The 17,360-nt window shown below is 42.2% G+C and overlaps 1 protein-coding gene across 2 annotated transcripts in view; it reads right to left on the bottom strand.

The window, feature by feature from the left end:
• Positions 1–17,356, bottom strand: part of AFG3L2 (AFG3 like matrix AAA peptidase subunit 2) — a 41,406-nt gene extending 24,050 nt beyond the window's left edge. Inside the window, exons 1-5 of one of the 2 annotated variants that reach the window (XM_061595004.1) lie at positions 17,091–17,355; positions 14,574–14,673; positions 9,243–9,311; positions 6,378–6,505; positions 4,939–5,091 (exon numbers count right to left, since the gene is read on the bottom strand). In XM_061595004.1, the coding sequence (XP_061450988.1) occupies positions 4,939–5,091; positions 6,378–6,505; positions 9,243–9,311; positions 14,574–14,673; positions 17,091–17,213 (573 nt within the window). In that variant the 5' untranslated portion in view covers positions 17,214–17,355. Of the gene's footprint in view, positions 1–4,938; positions 5,092–6,377; positions 6,506–9,242; positions 9,312–14,573; positions 14,674–17,090 lie in introns of both variants that reach the window. The other variant, XM_061595014.1, reaches the window with a different exon arrangement.
• Positions 17,357–17,360: the final 4 nt, after the last annotated feature.

Here is a 17,360-nt window from a genome sequence, read left to right as displayed (position 1 = left end):
TTGGAGGAAAGGTAAAGAGGAGGCTGTCAGGCCACAGAGAGTTGAGCCCATCTGTCCCTTCTACTCCTGAAATCTGGTACCTTGAGTAAAAGCGAGGGGTCTTGAGATGAGATTCAAAGAAACTGAGGACTGGATACCCCAGATGGACCTGAAACAGTTTGAATGCTCTGTTTGAATTCCAGTTTGAGCCCCTGGGACACAGTGTGTGTTACCCATGCATATGAAGTCATCTGCTGCCAGACCTGGGTGAAGTCCTGCAGCCTGCCCCTGACCTCCTGGGTCCTGGCACCAGAGCATGTTCCACTGCTGGGGTTGGCTGGGTTCAGGCTTGGGGTTGGTGAAGGCTGGATTTCTGGAGAAACGTGATCTGGTTCATGCTGGCCTCTTTCCAAGAAAATCCCTGTAATGAAAACCTCCTCTTTGTGGACAAAAGGAATCAAAAGATTTCTTGTTAGTATGTTTATCATCTCTTTTGGGGCAAAAGGCATTGCCTTCCTCTGTCTTTCATCTCTACTAAAATTTTATTCAAATTTTCTTCCCCAAACAGGTTAAGTCCGTTGAAGGGAGCTATAGACAGATTATTACGAGAAGTACTGTCAACACTCCAATAAGGTAGCCAAAGGGCCCTCCTAGAAACCACACTGGTGGCCAATTCCTAGCTGTAACAATCAAAGCATCCATGGAGGCATCTGCCATGAATTCCTGGGCACTCATCAATTTAGACAGTAAGGTGAATAATTTGTCAGCATCCATGTCATTCGCTGAGAAAGCCTCATAAGGGGAGCCCTGGCCACCAAGGAAATAGGGGCGACACACCAGTAAATCAAGTTGGCAGACTCATCATTGCATTTTGAGGGCCAATTCCACTTTCTTTTCCCTGGTTGTTTCAGGACGCATCTGTAGATTTAGAAGTGAATCCCAGTAGTAAGATAAATAAATGGCTGAACCACGGATGGAAAATGAATAAATTCTTCCATTCCAAGTTCCAATCTATAATGAGTATTGGCATAGGCTGCAGACTTTTTGCTGGTTAGGGGGGTGTCCAAGGTCAGCCTTTTGAATGATTGAGGTACTGGAATGGTCTTGGATGAGATCTCCAAGGGAGGGAGAACTGCTGCCCCTTTAAGGAGTGGTTCCTCTGAAGGCTGCTCAGAACATTTGAAACGGCCTTCTGAAAAAAGGCAGGAGAAAGGAAATGTTGCACTTTGAAAAGGCATGGCACAGGAGTAGGTTTGGGTCCCCTCCTGGTCAAACATGGAACTCCACTGCCCCTCTTCCTTCTCAAATACCACACTGGGAACAGTTTCAGAGAGCACAGAAAAATCTGGAGGATTAGCTATTGGGTCTATAAGATCCACTTGTGGAATGCTTACTGCCTGATCTCCTACTGGAGAATTGGGCAGGGCAAGTTTATTACCTGAGGTGCCACTCTGCCAGATATCATAGGTAGAGGATAGTCCCTCGGAGACAAATCTGAGAAGTTGTCAGGGGACTTGCTTACAGCTTTTTTGGCCTTCTCATGTGCCTTTTTAGCTTACTTCCTGTGGCAAGGGGGGGGAGAGGATGAGGAACTTGAAGAAGGCAAGTGTCTTCTATGCTTTTTAGACGTATGCCTTTGTGAGCTATCTCGTTTACCAATTGCCTCTTTAATGGCCTTCACAAAGCCTGGAGACAAAGAAGGTCTGAGGTTTGCATTCTGGGATGCCGCCTCAGTAACCACCTGAGTGAAGGGAAGGGGCTTAAACAACTCTGAAGGAGCAAAGACGCCTGCTTCTCCCGAGGGCTCATAATGCCTCTGACCCACATGGTCCACTGGGGGCCTCTGGCAATGCCTTCCGCATCTGAGATACAGAAGGAACGCTCACTAAAGTTGGAAGGCCAGTGGTGGTGGCGGTGGGGAAACGGCTCACAGAGGCATCCCCTCTCTCATCCGTGGCAATGTCTTCCACGTCTGCTCACTCATGTTGGAAGGTGGGAGGGGGGATAAATGGCTGGCAGAGGTGTCCCCTCTCCCCTCCAGCTCAGCGAGAGTCTCCCCTGGAGTTTGACAAAGAGCCAGGTTGATCTTGTCTGTTTGAGTCAGCTCTGTGGCAGCAGCCCTGAACAGGCACTCAGCTTGCCTCACAGAGGAGGTCACTGGTTTGGCCTTAGCCTTTGCCGCTTCTCGGATTCCTTTTGCTCTTCTTGTGAGGAGAGGCAGCTTCAGTCACTTTTCCCACGAGTGCCCACAGACGGGGGAGGAGGGAGAGAAAGAAAGAACAAAAAAGACACTGAAAGCACAGTGAAGGGTTTTTTGTTTGTTTGTTTGTAGTGAAGTGAAGAGAAGGAAAGGCTAAATGGAGAAAAAATGCCCAAAGGGAAAACCCAACAAATCCTAATAGCAAAGGTTTTTTGTTTTTTTAAGTGAAGCGAATGGAATAGTCTGAATAGAGATAATTGAGAAACACCTGGGGGGGGGGAACTAAAGCCTAATAGCAAGCCAGAAACAAAAGACGGAGAAGGAGTAGAGACGTCTGCACAGACTGGCGGGAAATCGATGCTAAGAGGAATAGGAGGTTGTTCTGTGCCTTCAAGTCGATTACGACTTATGGCAACCCTAGAGAGCCAGTGTGGTGTAGTGGTTAAGGTGTTGGACTATGACCTGGAAGACCAGGGTTCGAATCCACACACAGCCATGAAGCTCATTGGGTGACCTTGGGCCAGTCACTGCCTCTCAGACTCAGAGGAAGGCAATGGTAAACCTCCTCTGAATACCACTTACAATGAAAACCCTATTCATAGGGTCGCCATAAGTCGGAATTGACTTGAAGGCAGTCCATTTCCATTTCATGAATCAGTGACCTCCAAAAGCATCTGTCATGAACCACCCTGTTCAGATCTTACAAGTTCGGGTCTGTGTCTTCCTTTATGGAATCAATCCATCTCATTTGGTCTTCCTCTTTTCTACTCCCTTCTGTTTTTCCCAGCATTATGGTCTTTTCTAGTGAATCATGTCTTCTCATGATGTGTCCAAGGTTTGATAACCTCAGTTTTCATCATTTTAGCTTCTAGTGACAGTTCTGGTTTAATCTGTTCTAACACCCAATTATTAGTCTTTTTCGCAGTCCATGGTATGCGCAAAACTGTCCTCCAACACCACATTTCAAAGGAGTTTATTTTTCTCTTATCCACTTTTTTCACTGTCCAACCTTCACATCCATACATAGAGATCGGGAATACCATGGTCTGAAGGATCCTGACTTTAGTGTTCAGTGATACATCTTTGCTTTGGAGGACCTTTTCTGGTTCTCTCATATTGGCCCTCCCCAGTCCTAGCTACCTTCTGATTTCTTGACTATTGTCTCCATTTTGGTTAATGACTGTGCCGAGGTATTGATAATCCTTGACAAGTTTAATGTCGTCATTGTCAACTTTAAAGTTACATACATCTTCTGTTGTCATTACTTTAGTCTTTTTGACATTCAGCTGTAGTCCTGCTTTTGTGCTTTCCTCTTGAACTTTCATCAGCATTCGTTTCAAATCATTACTGGTTTCTGCTAGTAGTATGGTATCGTCTGCATATCTTAAATTATTGATATTTCTCCCTCCAATTTTCACACCTCCTTCATCTTGGTCCAATCCTGCTTTCTGTATGATATGTTCTGCATATAGATTAAACAAACAGGGTGATAAAATACACCCGTCTCACACCCTTTCTGATGGGGAACCAGTCGGTTTCTCCATATTCTGTCCTTACAGTAGCCTCTTGTCCAGAGTATAGTTTGCGCATCAGGATAATCAAATGCTGTGGCACCCCCATTTCTTTTAAAGCATTCCATAGTTTTTCATGATCTACACAATCAAAGGCTTTGCTGTAAAGTATAAAGCACAGGGTGATTTTCTTCTGAAATTCCTTGGTCCGTTCCATTATCCAACGTATGTCTGCGATATGATCTCTGGTACCTTCTCCCTTTCTAAATCCAGCTTGGACGTCTGGCATTTCTTGCTCCATATATGGTAAGAGCCTTTGTTGTAGAATCTTGAGCATTACTTTACTTGCATGGGATATTAAGGCAATAGTTCGATAATTACTGCATTCCCTGGGATCCCTTTTGTTTGGAATTGGGATGTATATTGAACACTTCCAGTCTGTGGGCCATTGTTTAGTTTTCCATATTTCTTGACAGATTTTGTCAAAATTTGGACAGATTCAGTCTCAGTAGCTTGTAGCAACTCTATTGGTATGCCATCTATTCCTGGTGATTTGTTTCTTCCAAGTATTTTAAGAACAGCTTTCACCTCACATTTTAAAATTTCTGGTTCTTCCTCCATGAATGAATCTGTCATCCTGGCATCACTTTTATAGAGTTCTTCCTGCCTGGGCTAGAGGAGGCTGATAACCCAATGTGGGCTATGTGGGTGAGTCTGCCAGGAAAAAGCAGGTTCTCAAAGCAAAGAAAGGGAACCGGGCCACTCTTGAAGACAACGCCAAGTGGACTTGTAGGTTAAAACACAGACCACAACACTGAATTATTTATTGTTGAACTTTCACTCTTTTTAATGCCTGCTTGTCATGTTTTTTTTAATTTGCTGTTTTTATAAATTGTTTATTTTATTTGTTTTAATGTATTGTTAGCTGCCTTGAGTTTTTTGAAGGAAAGGCAGGAAAAGATTTAAATAAATAACATGCCCTTAAAAAGAGATGTGGAGTTCAAAACATCTTAGGCTACTGTCTAACAATAGGGTCAGTCTCTTACTTTTGCCAATCACTTTTGTTTCTGGAATATACATTTTGACCACATGCAATAATTGTACTCTTCTTCTTCCTTTAATACAAATTCAGAGTCAGATTTTCTAACTTCCATTAAATTATACCCTATTTCAGTTGGCCCTTAGGCACAATGGACAAGTTATTCAGTGAAGCTATCTTTCACTTGAAGGGTCCCCAGTACTACTTACTACTCCCTTGGAAAGGTAGTTGTTGACAAAGTCCTTCCATGTGATTTCTCTCCCAGAATTCCTGAAGAAAATGGCATATGTAGTAGCAGCCCACACAACAGCAGAGCCCATAAAATACATACGGAATTCTTTGTCATCCCAGGGAAACTCACCCTAACAGAAAAAAAGAAAGAAGGAATATTGGATTGAGGCAACTGTTGTATGTGAAAATGGTGGATTTTCTCCTCTGCATTCACAAAAAGCAGGCCTATACCTTTCTAAATGCACCACCTGCAAATGGGGATGCTCAAGAAATTCAATCAGTTCTCATTTAGATACAAACTGACCTGAGCCATACTTCCTGGATTAATGTGCACATCAGAGCATACTTATCCCTCAGATTTCTCAGTTCCGCAAATGGGAATGGGTGTGTGTATAACACTGGCTAGGACTTTCATACTTTTCCAAGGTGGTCCATGGGCTGCTTTTTAAAAATGATTCCCTTCTTGCTTAATAGGTAACAGTTGCTCCTAACTGCTAGGATGACCAGCAACCTTTGGGAACAGTACATGGGCATTCAAAATGTGGCCGCAAATGTCTCTGGGAGTGACAGGACATGATGATATATCATCCCACCCAAGGACATTGTATGGAAAAAAGTTGTTTGCTGGGTCATTATGTACCACCACTCCCAGAGATATTTGCGGTCACATTTTGAATACCTGTGTGTCAACAGCAGCAGCAGCACATTCTAGCTGTTTGGAGCAGCCATTATCTCAGAAACAAGAAGGGAAGCATTACACAAAAGCATATTTCAGAACACCTCCTAAGACAGTAAACAGCAATTTTTTAAGTATGCTCTGATGTGCACATTAATCCAGGAGGCATGGCTCAGGTCAGTTTGTATCTCAATACCAATCATTTACTAAAGATAGAACTTACCAATTTTTACAAGAATTTTGTGCAGCTTAAAAAAGTTGCACATTAATGTGTAAAGAGGACTTATTTATGAATACATGCAAAACTGACTAGAATTAGCTCACAAAACATATTGGACCTCATACAGGAACATGGGTTGGAGCCACTATAGGCTTAACATGCAAGTGATTCATATCATCTTCCAGTGCAATTTAAGGATTTCACTTCAACAGTGTTAAAAACAACCATACGGGTCAGGGCTTGGGAACCTCTGGCCCTCCAGATGTGGCTGGACTACAGTTCCCATCATCCCTGATCACTGTCCACGCTGGTGGGGACTGATGGGAATCAGAGTCCAACAACATCTGGAGGGCCAAAGTTCCCCAGGTTTGACATATGTCAACAGCATCTCCTTGGTGAAAATAATCTGAATATCATTTACTGAAGTGATGAATTAGAAAGGTCCTTCAACTGGTGCATAGAATTGTGATTCAAAATAAAGCAAGCCATCAACCAGTGACATCAAAAAGATTAATGGAGACCTTTTGTAATCTGGACCACCAGCTAGCATTTTGTTTCTTGCCACCTTTTTTCTCTCCTCCATTGCTGCTGCTTCCTCCTCCTCCACTACCAGTTCTGGAAGGGCGCTGCGAATCAGCTTGCTTTACGTCTAGAAAAGAATCCATATATATGTTTCTACAAAAATTAGATGTATTAGAAAGCAGACAAGACTATCATTTCTGCAGTTTCATTGTGTTGCTTCTGTAGTCTTTATAAAACACCAATTATTATAAAATTAACAGCCAGATTAGATGTTATAGCAAACACACGGCTGTCTACAAAAATAGCCTTTGCACATCTAATTCCACCCCTCATTCCATAACATCTATAGAACTTACTTATTTATTTTATTTATTATTTAATTTATATCCCTCCCTTCCTCCCAGCAGGAGCCCAGGGCGGCAAACAGAAGCGCTGAAAACACTTTAAAACATCATAAAAACAGATCATAAAATACATTAAAACAAAACAAAAACATTTAAAAAACAAACAAACATCATGTCATGACATCAAAATGTTCCACATTTCAACCAGCCCACATTATTCAACAGGGAATGTCACGATGTCACAACATGAGGAAAGTTCTACTAGATATCATGAGAGGGTGTTTTTTTTTATGCCCTCAAGTCGATCCCGACTTATGGCTACCCTATGAATAGGGATTTCATGGTAAGTGGTATTCAGAGGGGGTTTACCATTGCCTCCCTCTGAGGCTAGTCCTCCCCAGCTGGCTAGGACCTGCTCAGCTTGCCACAACTGCACAAGCCAGCCCCTTCCTTTTCTGCAACTGCCAGCTGGGGGGCAACTGGGCTCCTTGGGACTATGCAGCTTGCCCACGGCTGCACAGGTGGCAGGGCACATAACCCCTGAGCCACTCACTGTGGGGGTGATCTTTAGCTGGCCCTTGACACCCAGGAGACACGAGTGGGGATCTGAACTCACAAACTCTGGACTCCCAGCCAGGCTGTCCTCCCCACTGTGCTATACCAGCTGTTCCATGAGGGGGTTGGGTGGATCTAAATGTGGCAGTCATTTTCAACTGAAGCTACATGTTTACTTTAATGAATAATACATCTTTAACCCAGATTTTGGCCTACTTTACAGAGATTACATATAAAATGTAAATGAAGTCCCATGAGAATTTAGGAAAAGCACCATATCAAGATTATTATCATGCACCATGCTAGCATATGTGTTTAGGTGGGGAATAGTAATGACTATATAAGAATTCACAAAATAGTGAGACTCTCAGGAAGATACTCTGGTAGAAACTGGTTATTGACAGGGTGTCTCAGACAACACATCCTAGAATACTCAGATACTGTTTTTTTATTAGACAGAATCCAGTTTTCAGTGGAACAATGTTTCATGCTCAGTTGTTCAACTCATTTCCAACTTTAAAGCCTCCTTCTTCTCTCTAAATATAAATACAGTTTCCGTGTCTCTACAGATGGATCTTTATGCAACTTTATGTAACTTTAAAGCTGACAATGAGGACATTGAAGTTGTCAAGGATTATGAATACCTCGGCAAAGTCACTAACTAAAATGGAGACAATAGTCAAGAAATTAAAAGAAGGCTACGACAGGGGAGGGCAGCTATGAGAGAACTAGAAAAGGTCCTAAAATGCAAAGATGTATCACTGAACACTAAAGTCAGGATCCTTCAGGCCATGGTATTCCTGAGCTCTTTGTATGGTTATGAAAGTTGGATAGTAAAAAAAGCAGATAAGAAAAAAATCAACTCATTTGAAATATGGTGTTGGAGGAAAGCTTTGCGAAAAAGACCAATAATTGGGTGTTAGAACAAATTAAACAAGAACTATCACTAAAAGCTAAAATGATGAAACTGAGGTTATCATGCTTTGGACATATCATGAGAAGACATGATTCACTAGAGAAGACCATAATGCTGGGAAAAACAGAAGGGAGTAGAAAAAGAGGAAGACCAAACAAGAGATGGATTGATTCCATAAAGCAAGCCACAGACCTGAACTTACAAGATTGAATAGGGTGGTTTATGACAGATGCTATTGGAGGTCGCTGATTCATAGGGTGGCGTAAGTCGTAATTGACTTGAAGGCACATAACAACAAACAAACAGATGGATCAAGAATACTGTGATTTATTATTATTTATTTATTTATTTTATTTGTATTCCACCCTTCCTCTCAGCAGGAGCCCAGGGCGGCAAACAAGGCACTAAAAACACTTTAAAATATCATAAAAACAAATCTTAAAATACATTAAGACAAAACAGCATTAAAAACATTTTAAAAACTTTTTAAAAAGGGTTAAAAACATTATTAAAAAACATATTAAGCAATTCTGAGACAGACACAGACTGGGTTAGCTCTCAACTTACAAGGCTTGTTGAAAAAGAAAAGTCTGGGGTAAACTATTTATACCCCTTCATGTCACCCCTCCTTCTCCTCTTTCTTAATGGATACAGAATGCTGAATCCTTTGGTTAATAAACTTACACAAAACTAGAGATGTCAACAGGCCCAGTGAATGTAGATCTTTAACAAAAATGCTCAAGGTATAAAAAAATACACTAACATTGGATGGAGAATTCAGAAGTTGAGTATAGTGATGTTGGACCAGAAACATACCAAGTACACAAGTGAACACCTAAGGCATAAAATGGACCAGCAGAAGTTACAAGCCACAAGACAGAAGTAAACCGCAGGGAATTGTGAATGGTCACCTCCTTAGAATCAAGTACTGACCACTGTGAAAGCTAGAACACAGCAAGGGAGACTTGTATATACAATTAGCCAAGATGAATAATAACCACTTATATATTTATTCTACATAAGCTTCAAATGAAAAAGCAGCTTGGTACCTTCAGTTTCTCCTTCTGAGCCCTTTGTTTCATTAGGTTTCTTTCCATTAGGAAAATATTTTTCAAATCCTGTTAAGAAAAAAGCAGCAATAAAAATCATCCATGTTATATTTATTTATTTATTTATTTCAAAAATTTATATACCGCTCTAGTTCCGAAACTCAGAATTCAGAGCGGTGAACATTAAAAAACAGAGATAATACAAAAACAGCATAATAGAATACCTAAAAACAAATAAGTAAATTAATACTAAAAAGTTTGACAACAATCTCACTTCAAACATTAAAAGCTAGTTGAAACAGGTATGTTTTAATCCGCCGACGGAATTCAATGAGAGACGAGGAACGTCGTATCTCAGATGGTAAATTATTCCAAAGAGTAGGGGCTATGACTGAGAAGGCCTTCCTCCTGGTGTTCATATGGCGGATCATGAAAGTTGAGGGAATAATAAGAGTGCTTTCAGAAATCGATCTCATAGGGCGATAGGTTTTGAATTCAACGAGACGGTTTGTCAAATATACCGGCGCCAGTCCGTGAAGAGCCTTAAACGTTAGAACCAGAATCTTAAACTGATGTCTGGAGCTAATAGGGAGCCAGTGAAGATGGTAAAGAAGAGGTGAAGTATGAACCCGAGGACCAGTTTTAGTGATCATCCTTGCGGCCGCTCTTTGTACCTGCTTGAGCGGTCGAAGTGCTCTAGCAGAAAGGCCAACATATAAAGAATTACAATAGTCCAGTCAAGAGGTTCCTAAGGCCTGAGTTACTTTCATTAATTCTGATGTTCCTAAAAATGGGCGGAGTTGACGGACCAGTTTTAGTTTTGCAAATGTGGCTCTAGACACGGCTGCAACCTGGGGTTCAAAGGTTAGGGCTGAGTCCAAGATTATACCTAAACTACGGACTTGAGATTTTAAAGGGAGAAAAACTCCGTCAAGTGAAGGCAGATGTCCAGTTCCTTGGGGGAGATTTTTGCCAATGAGAATGACCTCTGTTTTTTCTGGGTTTAGTTTCAATTTGTTTTTATTCATCCAACTTTGCACTGCTAGGAGACATTGATTAAGGCAGTTGACAGTCTCTACAGTGTTCGGTGGAAAGGAACAATACAGTTGAGTATCATCGGCATATTGGTGATAATGAATCCCAAATTTTCGAATGATTTTTCCTAAAGGGCTTACATAAATATTAAATAACATCGGGGATAAAACAGAGCCCTGTGGAACGCCATATTTTAATGGCCAGGGTTTAGAACAATGATCCCCGAGGGCAACTCTCTGAAGCCTTTTTTCCAAAAAGGAGCGAAGCCATTTTAGTACTGTACCTCTGAGACCCATTTTAAAGAGACGGTCTAACAGAATGCTGTGATCAATTGTGTCGAATGCGGCAGATAAATCCAATAAAACTAGAAGGGACAGATTGCCTTTGTCATGTTCTAGTCGAAGATCGTCGACTAATGCGACTAGAGCCGTTTCAGTCCCATGATTCGGTCTGAAACCAGATTGGAAGAGGTCATAACAGTCGGAGGTGTCTATAAACTTTTGAAGCTGTGAGGCTACCACTCTCTCAATGATTTTACTCAGAAAAGGTAGATTAGATACCGGTCGATAATTATTTAATATTTTAGGGTCGAGAGAGGGTTTTTTTAGTAAAGGAGTAACCATTGCTTCTTTTAGGCATTGCGATAAGTGGCCTTGCTGAAGAGAAGAATTTACAATTGTACTAATCCAGCTTGCTAATTTCAAATTTGATGTTTTTATCAACCAGGAAGGACATGGATCAAGTAAACAGGTTGTTGGATTCATTCCATTTAAAAATCGAGGAATGTCATCTGGAAAGATTAATTGAAAGGTGGCAAAAAGCGCAGGGTAGTCATTTTCTGATCTGATGTTCTTTTCCTCTGCCATTTCAGTATGATCTATATTAAAACGAATCTGATCCACCTTAGCTTCAAAAAATGAGGCGAATTCTTGGCAGCGGGCTTGAGAGCAGATTAAATGAGAGTTTGTTTGTGGTGTTTGAAGGAGATTATTCACTATCCGGAACAGTTCTTTTGGATGATTACTCGATGAGGCAATAGAGGTCGAATAAAAAGATTTTCGGGCTGCCATTCTCATCGAGGCATAGGTTTTTGCACATTTGTTGGCTTGAATCTTATCAAATGAGCTAGTTGACTTTTTCCAGCGCCGTTCTAGACGCCGGTAGGAACGTTTCATTTTTAATAGGTCTTTTGAGAACCATGGAGCTAATTTCGATCTCACTATTTTCAGTGGGCGGAGAGGGGCCATTTCATCCACTATTTCGGTCATCCTATTATTCCAAGAGTTGGTCAAAATTTTGATTGACTCTCCCATATGGGGGTCAGCATACTCTTGTAGCCTAGATGCGAATATATCTGGGTCTAGTAATCTTTTTGGACGATATAATCTAGAGGAAATATTAGTCTCAGTAGAGAAGGACGGAATTAATAATTTGAATTGGATCAAATAATGATCCGACCATAATAATGGCGAAGTAGCCACAATTTGAAAATTCTTAGCATCTGGATCTGATTGAAAAATAAGGTCGAGAGTGTGGCCCGCCATATGAGTTGGAACACCTACTAATTGTTGAAGTCCTAAGGTGGACATCATGGTCAAGAACTCTTGTACCAACTTAATAGAGGGGGATTCCGCGTGAATATTAAAATCTCCTAATACTAACAGTTTTTGGGATTCTAGCCATAATCCTGAGATTAGGTCAAATAGCTCTGATAAGGATTGATTTAAAATATTGGGGGGGCAGTAAATTAACAAAACAACAATAGGGTCTTGTGAATTAAGCTTAAGGCACAGGGATTCAAAGCTAGAGTACTGTTGACAAGATAGTCTAGAAAAAGGAAGTGATTCACGATAAATAATTGCTACACCCCCTCCTCGATTAACAAGTCTGGGTTGATGGAAAGCTGAATAACCTGGGGGGCAGAGACTGTTAAGATTCACTCCCCCTGGTTCTTCCAACCATGTTTCAGTTATACATGCAAAATCAGCCTGTTCATCTTTAATCAGATCATAAATGATTGCCGTTTTGTTATTCACTGATCTTGCATTAAAGAATACAACTGAATGATCGGTGGATATTTGTTTTTCCGGGGCGGGTTGATCTATATTGTGCCCAAGGCACTGAAGCCTCATCAAGAATAACCTGGGTGTTTCAAGGAGGGGGAAAAGAGGTAGAGATGGGAGAGACTGAGACTCCTAACTAATAAACCAAGTAGCACGGTGGATAGGAGATCCACCCTCCTACTTAGTAGGAGGGGAAAAAGAGGAGAGAAAAGTGTCTGTTTCATTTTTAAATCTTCCTATCGTAACAGAAATAACAAAGAACCACCACAACTGAAGTTCCTGCCAAGAGAGCCTACCTTTCCTTATATTTTATATCTGGAAGAACTACACTGCTGAAACTAGAAAAAAGGCAGAAAGGGTGGAATTCAGTCAGCCCTGGTCCTGAAAACAGCTGAGCCACAGCACATTTGTAGCCTGAGGTAGGGGCAAAGAAAGGAGAGCATTCCAATCCAGCTTTAGGCCTGGGTTTAGGTTGGAAACACCTTGACTGCCATTGGTGGATAACTCAAACTGCAAATGAATAGCACGAGTGCAATCTTACTGGCTGTTAACATCATCGACCAATGGTATTCCTCTGGGCTGCTTGACTGGGCTGGACTTAGGAGATACAGTGTTATTTGTGGTGACTCTGGTCCTTCCTGGAGAGTTGATTTTAGAAGATCATACTGGGGGAGTTCTATTCCAGCTTGTGATTTGGGCTTATGCGGTGCCTTGTGTTCTATTCGGTCCTCCACATTTTTTAACATCTGCATGAAACTGCTGGGAGAAGTCATTTGGAGGTTTCGGCTGAAACGTCATCAATATACAAATGACATTGAGCTCTACCCCTTGTCTCTACCTACTCATCTCAGGGAGGCTGTGCGACTCCAGAACATATCTGGAGGCAGTTTTGGAATGGATGAGGGGGAACAAGCTGAAGATTAATCCAGACAAGACAGACGCACTGTGGGTTGGAAAGCTGGCCAATCTGGATGGAGGTTTCCAAGTGGTCTTGCATAGGATTGTGTTCTACCTGAAAAACCTACGTTCCAGCTGAGGGGTCCTCCTGGAGTCAGTGCTAACTGTGGAAGTAAAGATGGTAGCAGTGGCTAGAGTGCCTTTTGTCAGCTTAGGCTGAAATGACATCTGCAAACCTACCATGAAAGGGCAGATCTGCTCTCAATTACCATGCACAATTACATTTATTCACTGTATTAAAATGGTTTAGATTGCTTCCCATTCAAATATTTCAAAATGGTTTGCAGAATAAAATTCCATTGCTAAAATGTTTAAAATGTATAAAATCAAATAAATGTTAAAATATATGTCAACAGCAAACAGTACACAATGTCAGATATACAAAATATCTAAAGTGGTCAGTAACTTAGTCAGGGAAAGCCTAAGTAAACATATGTGTTTTTAACATTCTTCGGAAGCACATCCAAGTTAGACTACTGTAATGTACTCTATGTGGGCTGCCTTTGAAGATGGGCTGCAGACTTCAATTGATGAAGAGTACAGCACCCCCTGATGTTAGTGGGGGTCAGAGTGCACAGAGGACAAAACACCCATATTGCACCAGTTGTACTGGTTGCCAGTACATCTCTGGGCCCAGTTCAAAGCACTGGTTAGGAGCTCTAAAGCACTAAATTGTTTGTAAACAGGATACCTGAAGGACTGTCTACATCAATATCAAACTGTCTGAAAGCAATGCTCATGAGACCACCAGTACGATTACTTAGGCTAGTGGGCATGAAGGAGAGAACCTTCTCAGTGATGGTCCCAAGTTTGTGGAACAATACAGGAGGGAAGTTTTGTGGCAGACTGTTCTCTGATTGCACTTTATGCTGGAAATATGGTGGGACAGCTGTGCTTCACTTCTAAACAGAGGAGTGCTGGAGCTCAGTCAAAGATCTATAGTGGAATTCTGAGTGGAAAAGCAATGTAATTAAGGCGGGGAGGCAATGTATCTGCATATGCTCAGAAGCACTCCTTTTTAAATATTCCAGGACTCAATTCAGGTATTGAGGAAAAAAAGCTTGTTTACTTGTATGCCACTTTCCCCAAAAAGTGTCCCCAAAGCAGATTGCAACATGTCAAATGAACAATAAATATAACAATAATATGTTTTTAGTACTTTTGTTTGCCGCTCTGGGCTCCTGCTGGGAGGAAGGGCGGGATATAAATAAATAAATAAAATAAATAAATAATATAAGAAAAAGCTGCACTAGAATATTTTACAGCAATAAATTACCTTTTGGAGGCTGGGAGAAGAGCTTTCTGTAAGCAGCAATTACACTTACAAGGACACTGTTTCTGTTCGTAGGAAGTTGTGGAGCCACATGGCCATGAAGCTGAAAAATTAAGAATTGTCACTGTAAGACTAAGACAGTTTCCGAGCACAAATCTATGCTGGCTTAATTGCAAGTAAATTCCAGAGATTTCAGTGGGGCTCACTTCCTGATAAGGATGCATACTATTGATGCCTTAGGCTACAATGTAAACCCAGCTGGGGAGCAGTGGGATCACTGCCCCATCCATGGCCCTGCTCCTCACACTGGCGAGGACAGAAGGTGAGGGGGGCAACCAGCTGCCTCAGCCTGGAGCTGGCGAAGCACAGGCCCACATTGGGTCTGATGCCATCAAGTAACAGCAGCAGGGCTGGCTTGGGATTCAATGCATCCCAGACAAGCCCATCTCCTCCCTGTCCCTGCAACAGTTTCAGGGCTTTCGGCCTGCATATTTCATTTCGTTCTGTGCTAGTGAAGCAATGCTGGCATCACTCCACAGGTAAAGGCTGGCAAGGTTAGGTAAAGGGACACCTCTGCTCAATCTAAACCCCTCCCCAGGAAAGGAGATTTGAAGTGCAGCCTTAGATTGCAATCCTATACGTACTTACATGTAAGTAAGTTCCGCTTGAAGGCCAGTTTTTGCAAGGTGGGAGTTATTTGTTTAAAGCAGCCACCCTCTCAATTTCAGAAAGCTCCTGGAACATTTCTTGACATCATCTGAATTGTCTTTTGAGCATTCCAGGAAAAAAGTGATGGCTGTAATTGTCCAGCAACAACACAATAGTGAAGGACAAAGCACACTTTAGATCTCTTAATGATTAAGGCATAACTCACATACATTAAGTGATACTGAGTGTTTTAGCTTAAGAATTTCCTTGCAAGATCAGATCTATATGCACCTAGCCCAGCATTCTTTGAAGAATCCCAGAAAGAGCAAACATAGAAGCCACTAGTGGACCACAGTCAGCTTTTTGCCCTCTATGATGAAAGCAGGGGCAAGGAACTTTTTTTAGCCCAAGGGGCACACTCCCCTTGGGGCAACTTTCCAGGGGCCATATGTCAAGGCTGGGCAAAGCTAGAGGCAAAAATGGGTAGAGCAATGAACATTTTAGCTTCATACAGTAGGCTAGTTTCTACACACACTCACACACACCCTTCTCCATCTTCCATCCATGAAAGCAAAAAGAATTATCAGAATTCAAGGACATATTCCAGATAGGCAAAAACACTCAAGGAGAGTATGAAACAGGGCCTACAGTAGGAGAGTAACTGGGGAGAGTCCAGAGGGCCAGGCAGAGAGGCTTGGAGGGCAGCATTTGGACCCAAGCCTGAGGTCCCCATCCCTGATGTAAAAGATGTCTTTTAGTTTCATTACTCAGAGGGCACTCTGTGTAGGTACAGCTGGGATGTTGCCTTGGAATTAAATTTCAAGAAATAACAAGGGGGATTAGCAAAGAGAGAAAGTCCTCTCTTCAGTGTAAGAAAAAGCAGTTTACCCTATCCATTATGCTAGGATAGCCATCCCTTGAGAGATTTCATACTCCAATTTACTTTCACATTCAAGAGACCAATCAGAAGCTAAAGTGAGTTGAAAAAGAACCTACAGCCTTGGGAAATAAAAGTAACTCTCAATTCTTCTGAGTTACAAACCAGGAAATCCCCTGTGCAAATCTCACCTTTGCCATGAACTCAGTAGGTGACCTTAAGTAAACCACTCTCTTTCAAGATCACACCCTCCCCTCATCTTAATCTGTGACAGGAGAATAGTGATGACCCTACTTTAACACAGTTGTTGCAAGATTATAAGAACATAATGTAGAGGAAAGTCTCTGAACACCCAGAAGCACTATACAAATGCTTTTGCATAAGAGAAGTGCAGTTTTTTCAGTACTACAGCACATTTTTTCCGGCTGCAAAAAGTTCCAGATTCAATCCCTGGTATCTTCAGGTAGGGCTGGGAAAGATGTTTTCTAAAATCCTGAAGAGCCGCTGCCAGTCAGTGAAGACAATACTGAGCTTGTTGGACCAATGATAACTATGGTCCACCTATGGTCTTAAGGCACATGTGGCCAGCTCCCTGCTTAAGCTAAGCAGGGTCAAGGTCTGGTCGGTGCCTGTATGGGAGACTGCCTGGGAACTATATGTAAGCCTTGGGTTTCAATCATGAAAAAGAAAGGCGGGGTAGAAATGTAATAAATAAATAAATAAATAAAAAACTTCCAATGCTCCCAATACTAAGCATGTCTCAACATTATTTGAAATAAGCGATTCATGACAACAGCAGGCTCTTTTATTAATATTTGGTGGATATGAAACGCAAATTACAAGATGACTCAACAGGACTCCCTCGTGGTGGCTACCGCTCCCCTTAGCCGTTCTCAGAGGATTCAGATAAACAGGCGCTGCCAGGGAGGGTGGCGGTGCCGGAATATACACCGCTCCCACATCGCGTCCTGTCCTTGCCTATGCATGTGACTCACCAATCTCAGGTAGTATGAAGGCGCTGCAAGGCCTCTCCCCCCAAGAAGTTGCTGGGCTCCGGCGATCCCACTGCGGGAAAGGCGGCAACAGCCCCGCGACAGCCATAGGCAGCGATGAGCCATAGTCACCAAAACAGGCCCAGGGCCCCCAAAGCGCCGTTCTTCTCAGTCACACACTCAAGATATTCACCACGCCCACAGCGCCGCGTGTGACGCCATCACGGCGCCGCCATGACCGCGTCTCGCGCGTGCGCGCAGGATTTCCCTCCC

Source organism: Rhineura floridana, chromosome 1 (genome assembly GCF_030035675.1).
Source record: "Rhineura floridana isolate rRhiFlo1 chromosome 1, rRhiFlo1.hap2, whole genome shotgun sequence".
Lineage (NCBI taxonomy): Eukaryota > Metazoa > Chordata > Lepidosauria > Squamata > Rhineuridae > Rhineura > Rhineura floridana.
The sequence above is the reverse complement of the archived record's forward strand: the minus strand, read 5'-3'. Positions and strand labels throughout refer to the sequence as shown.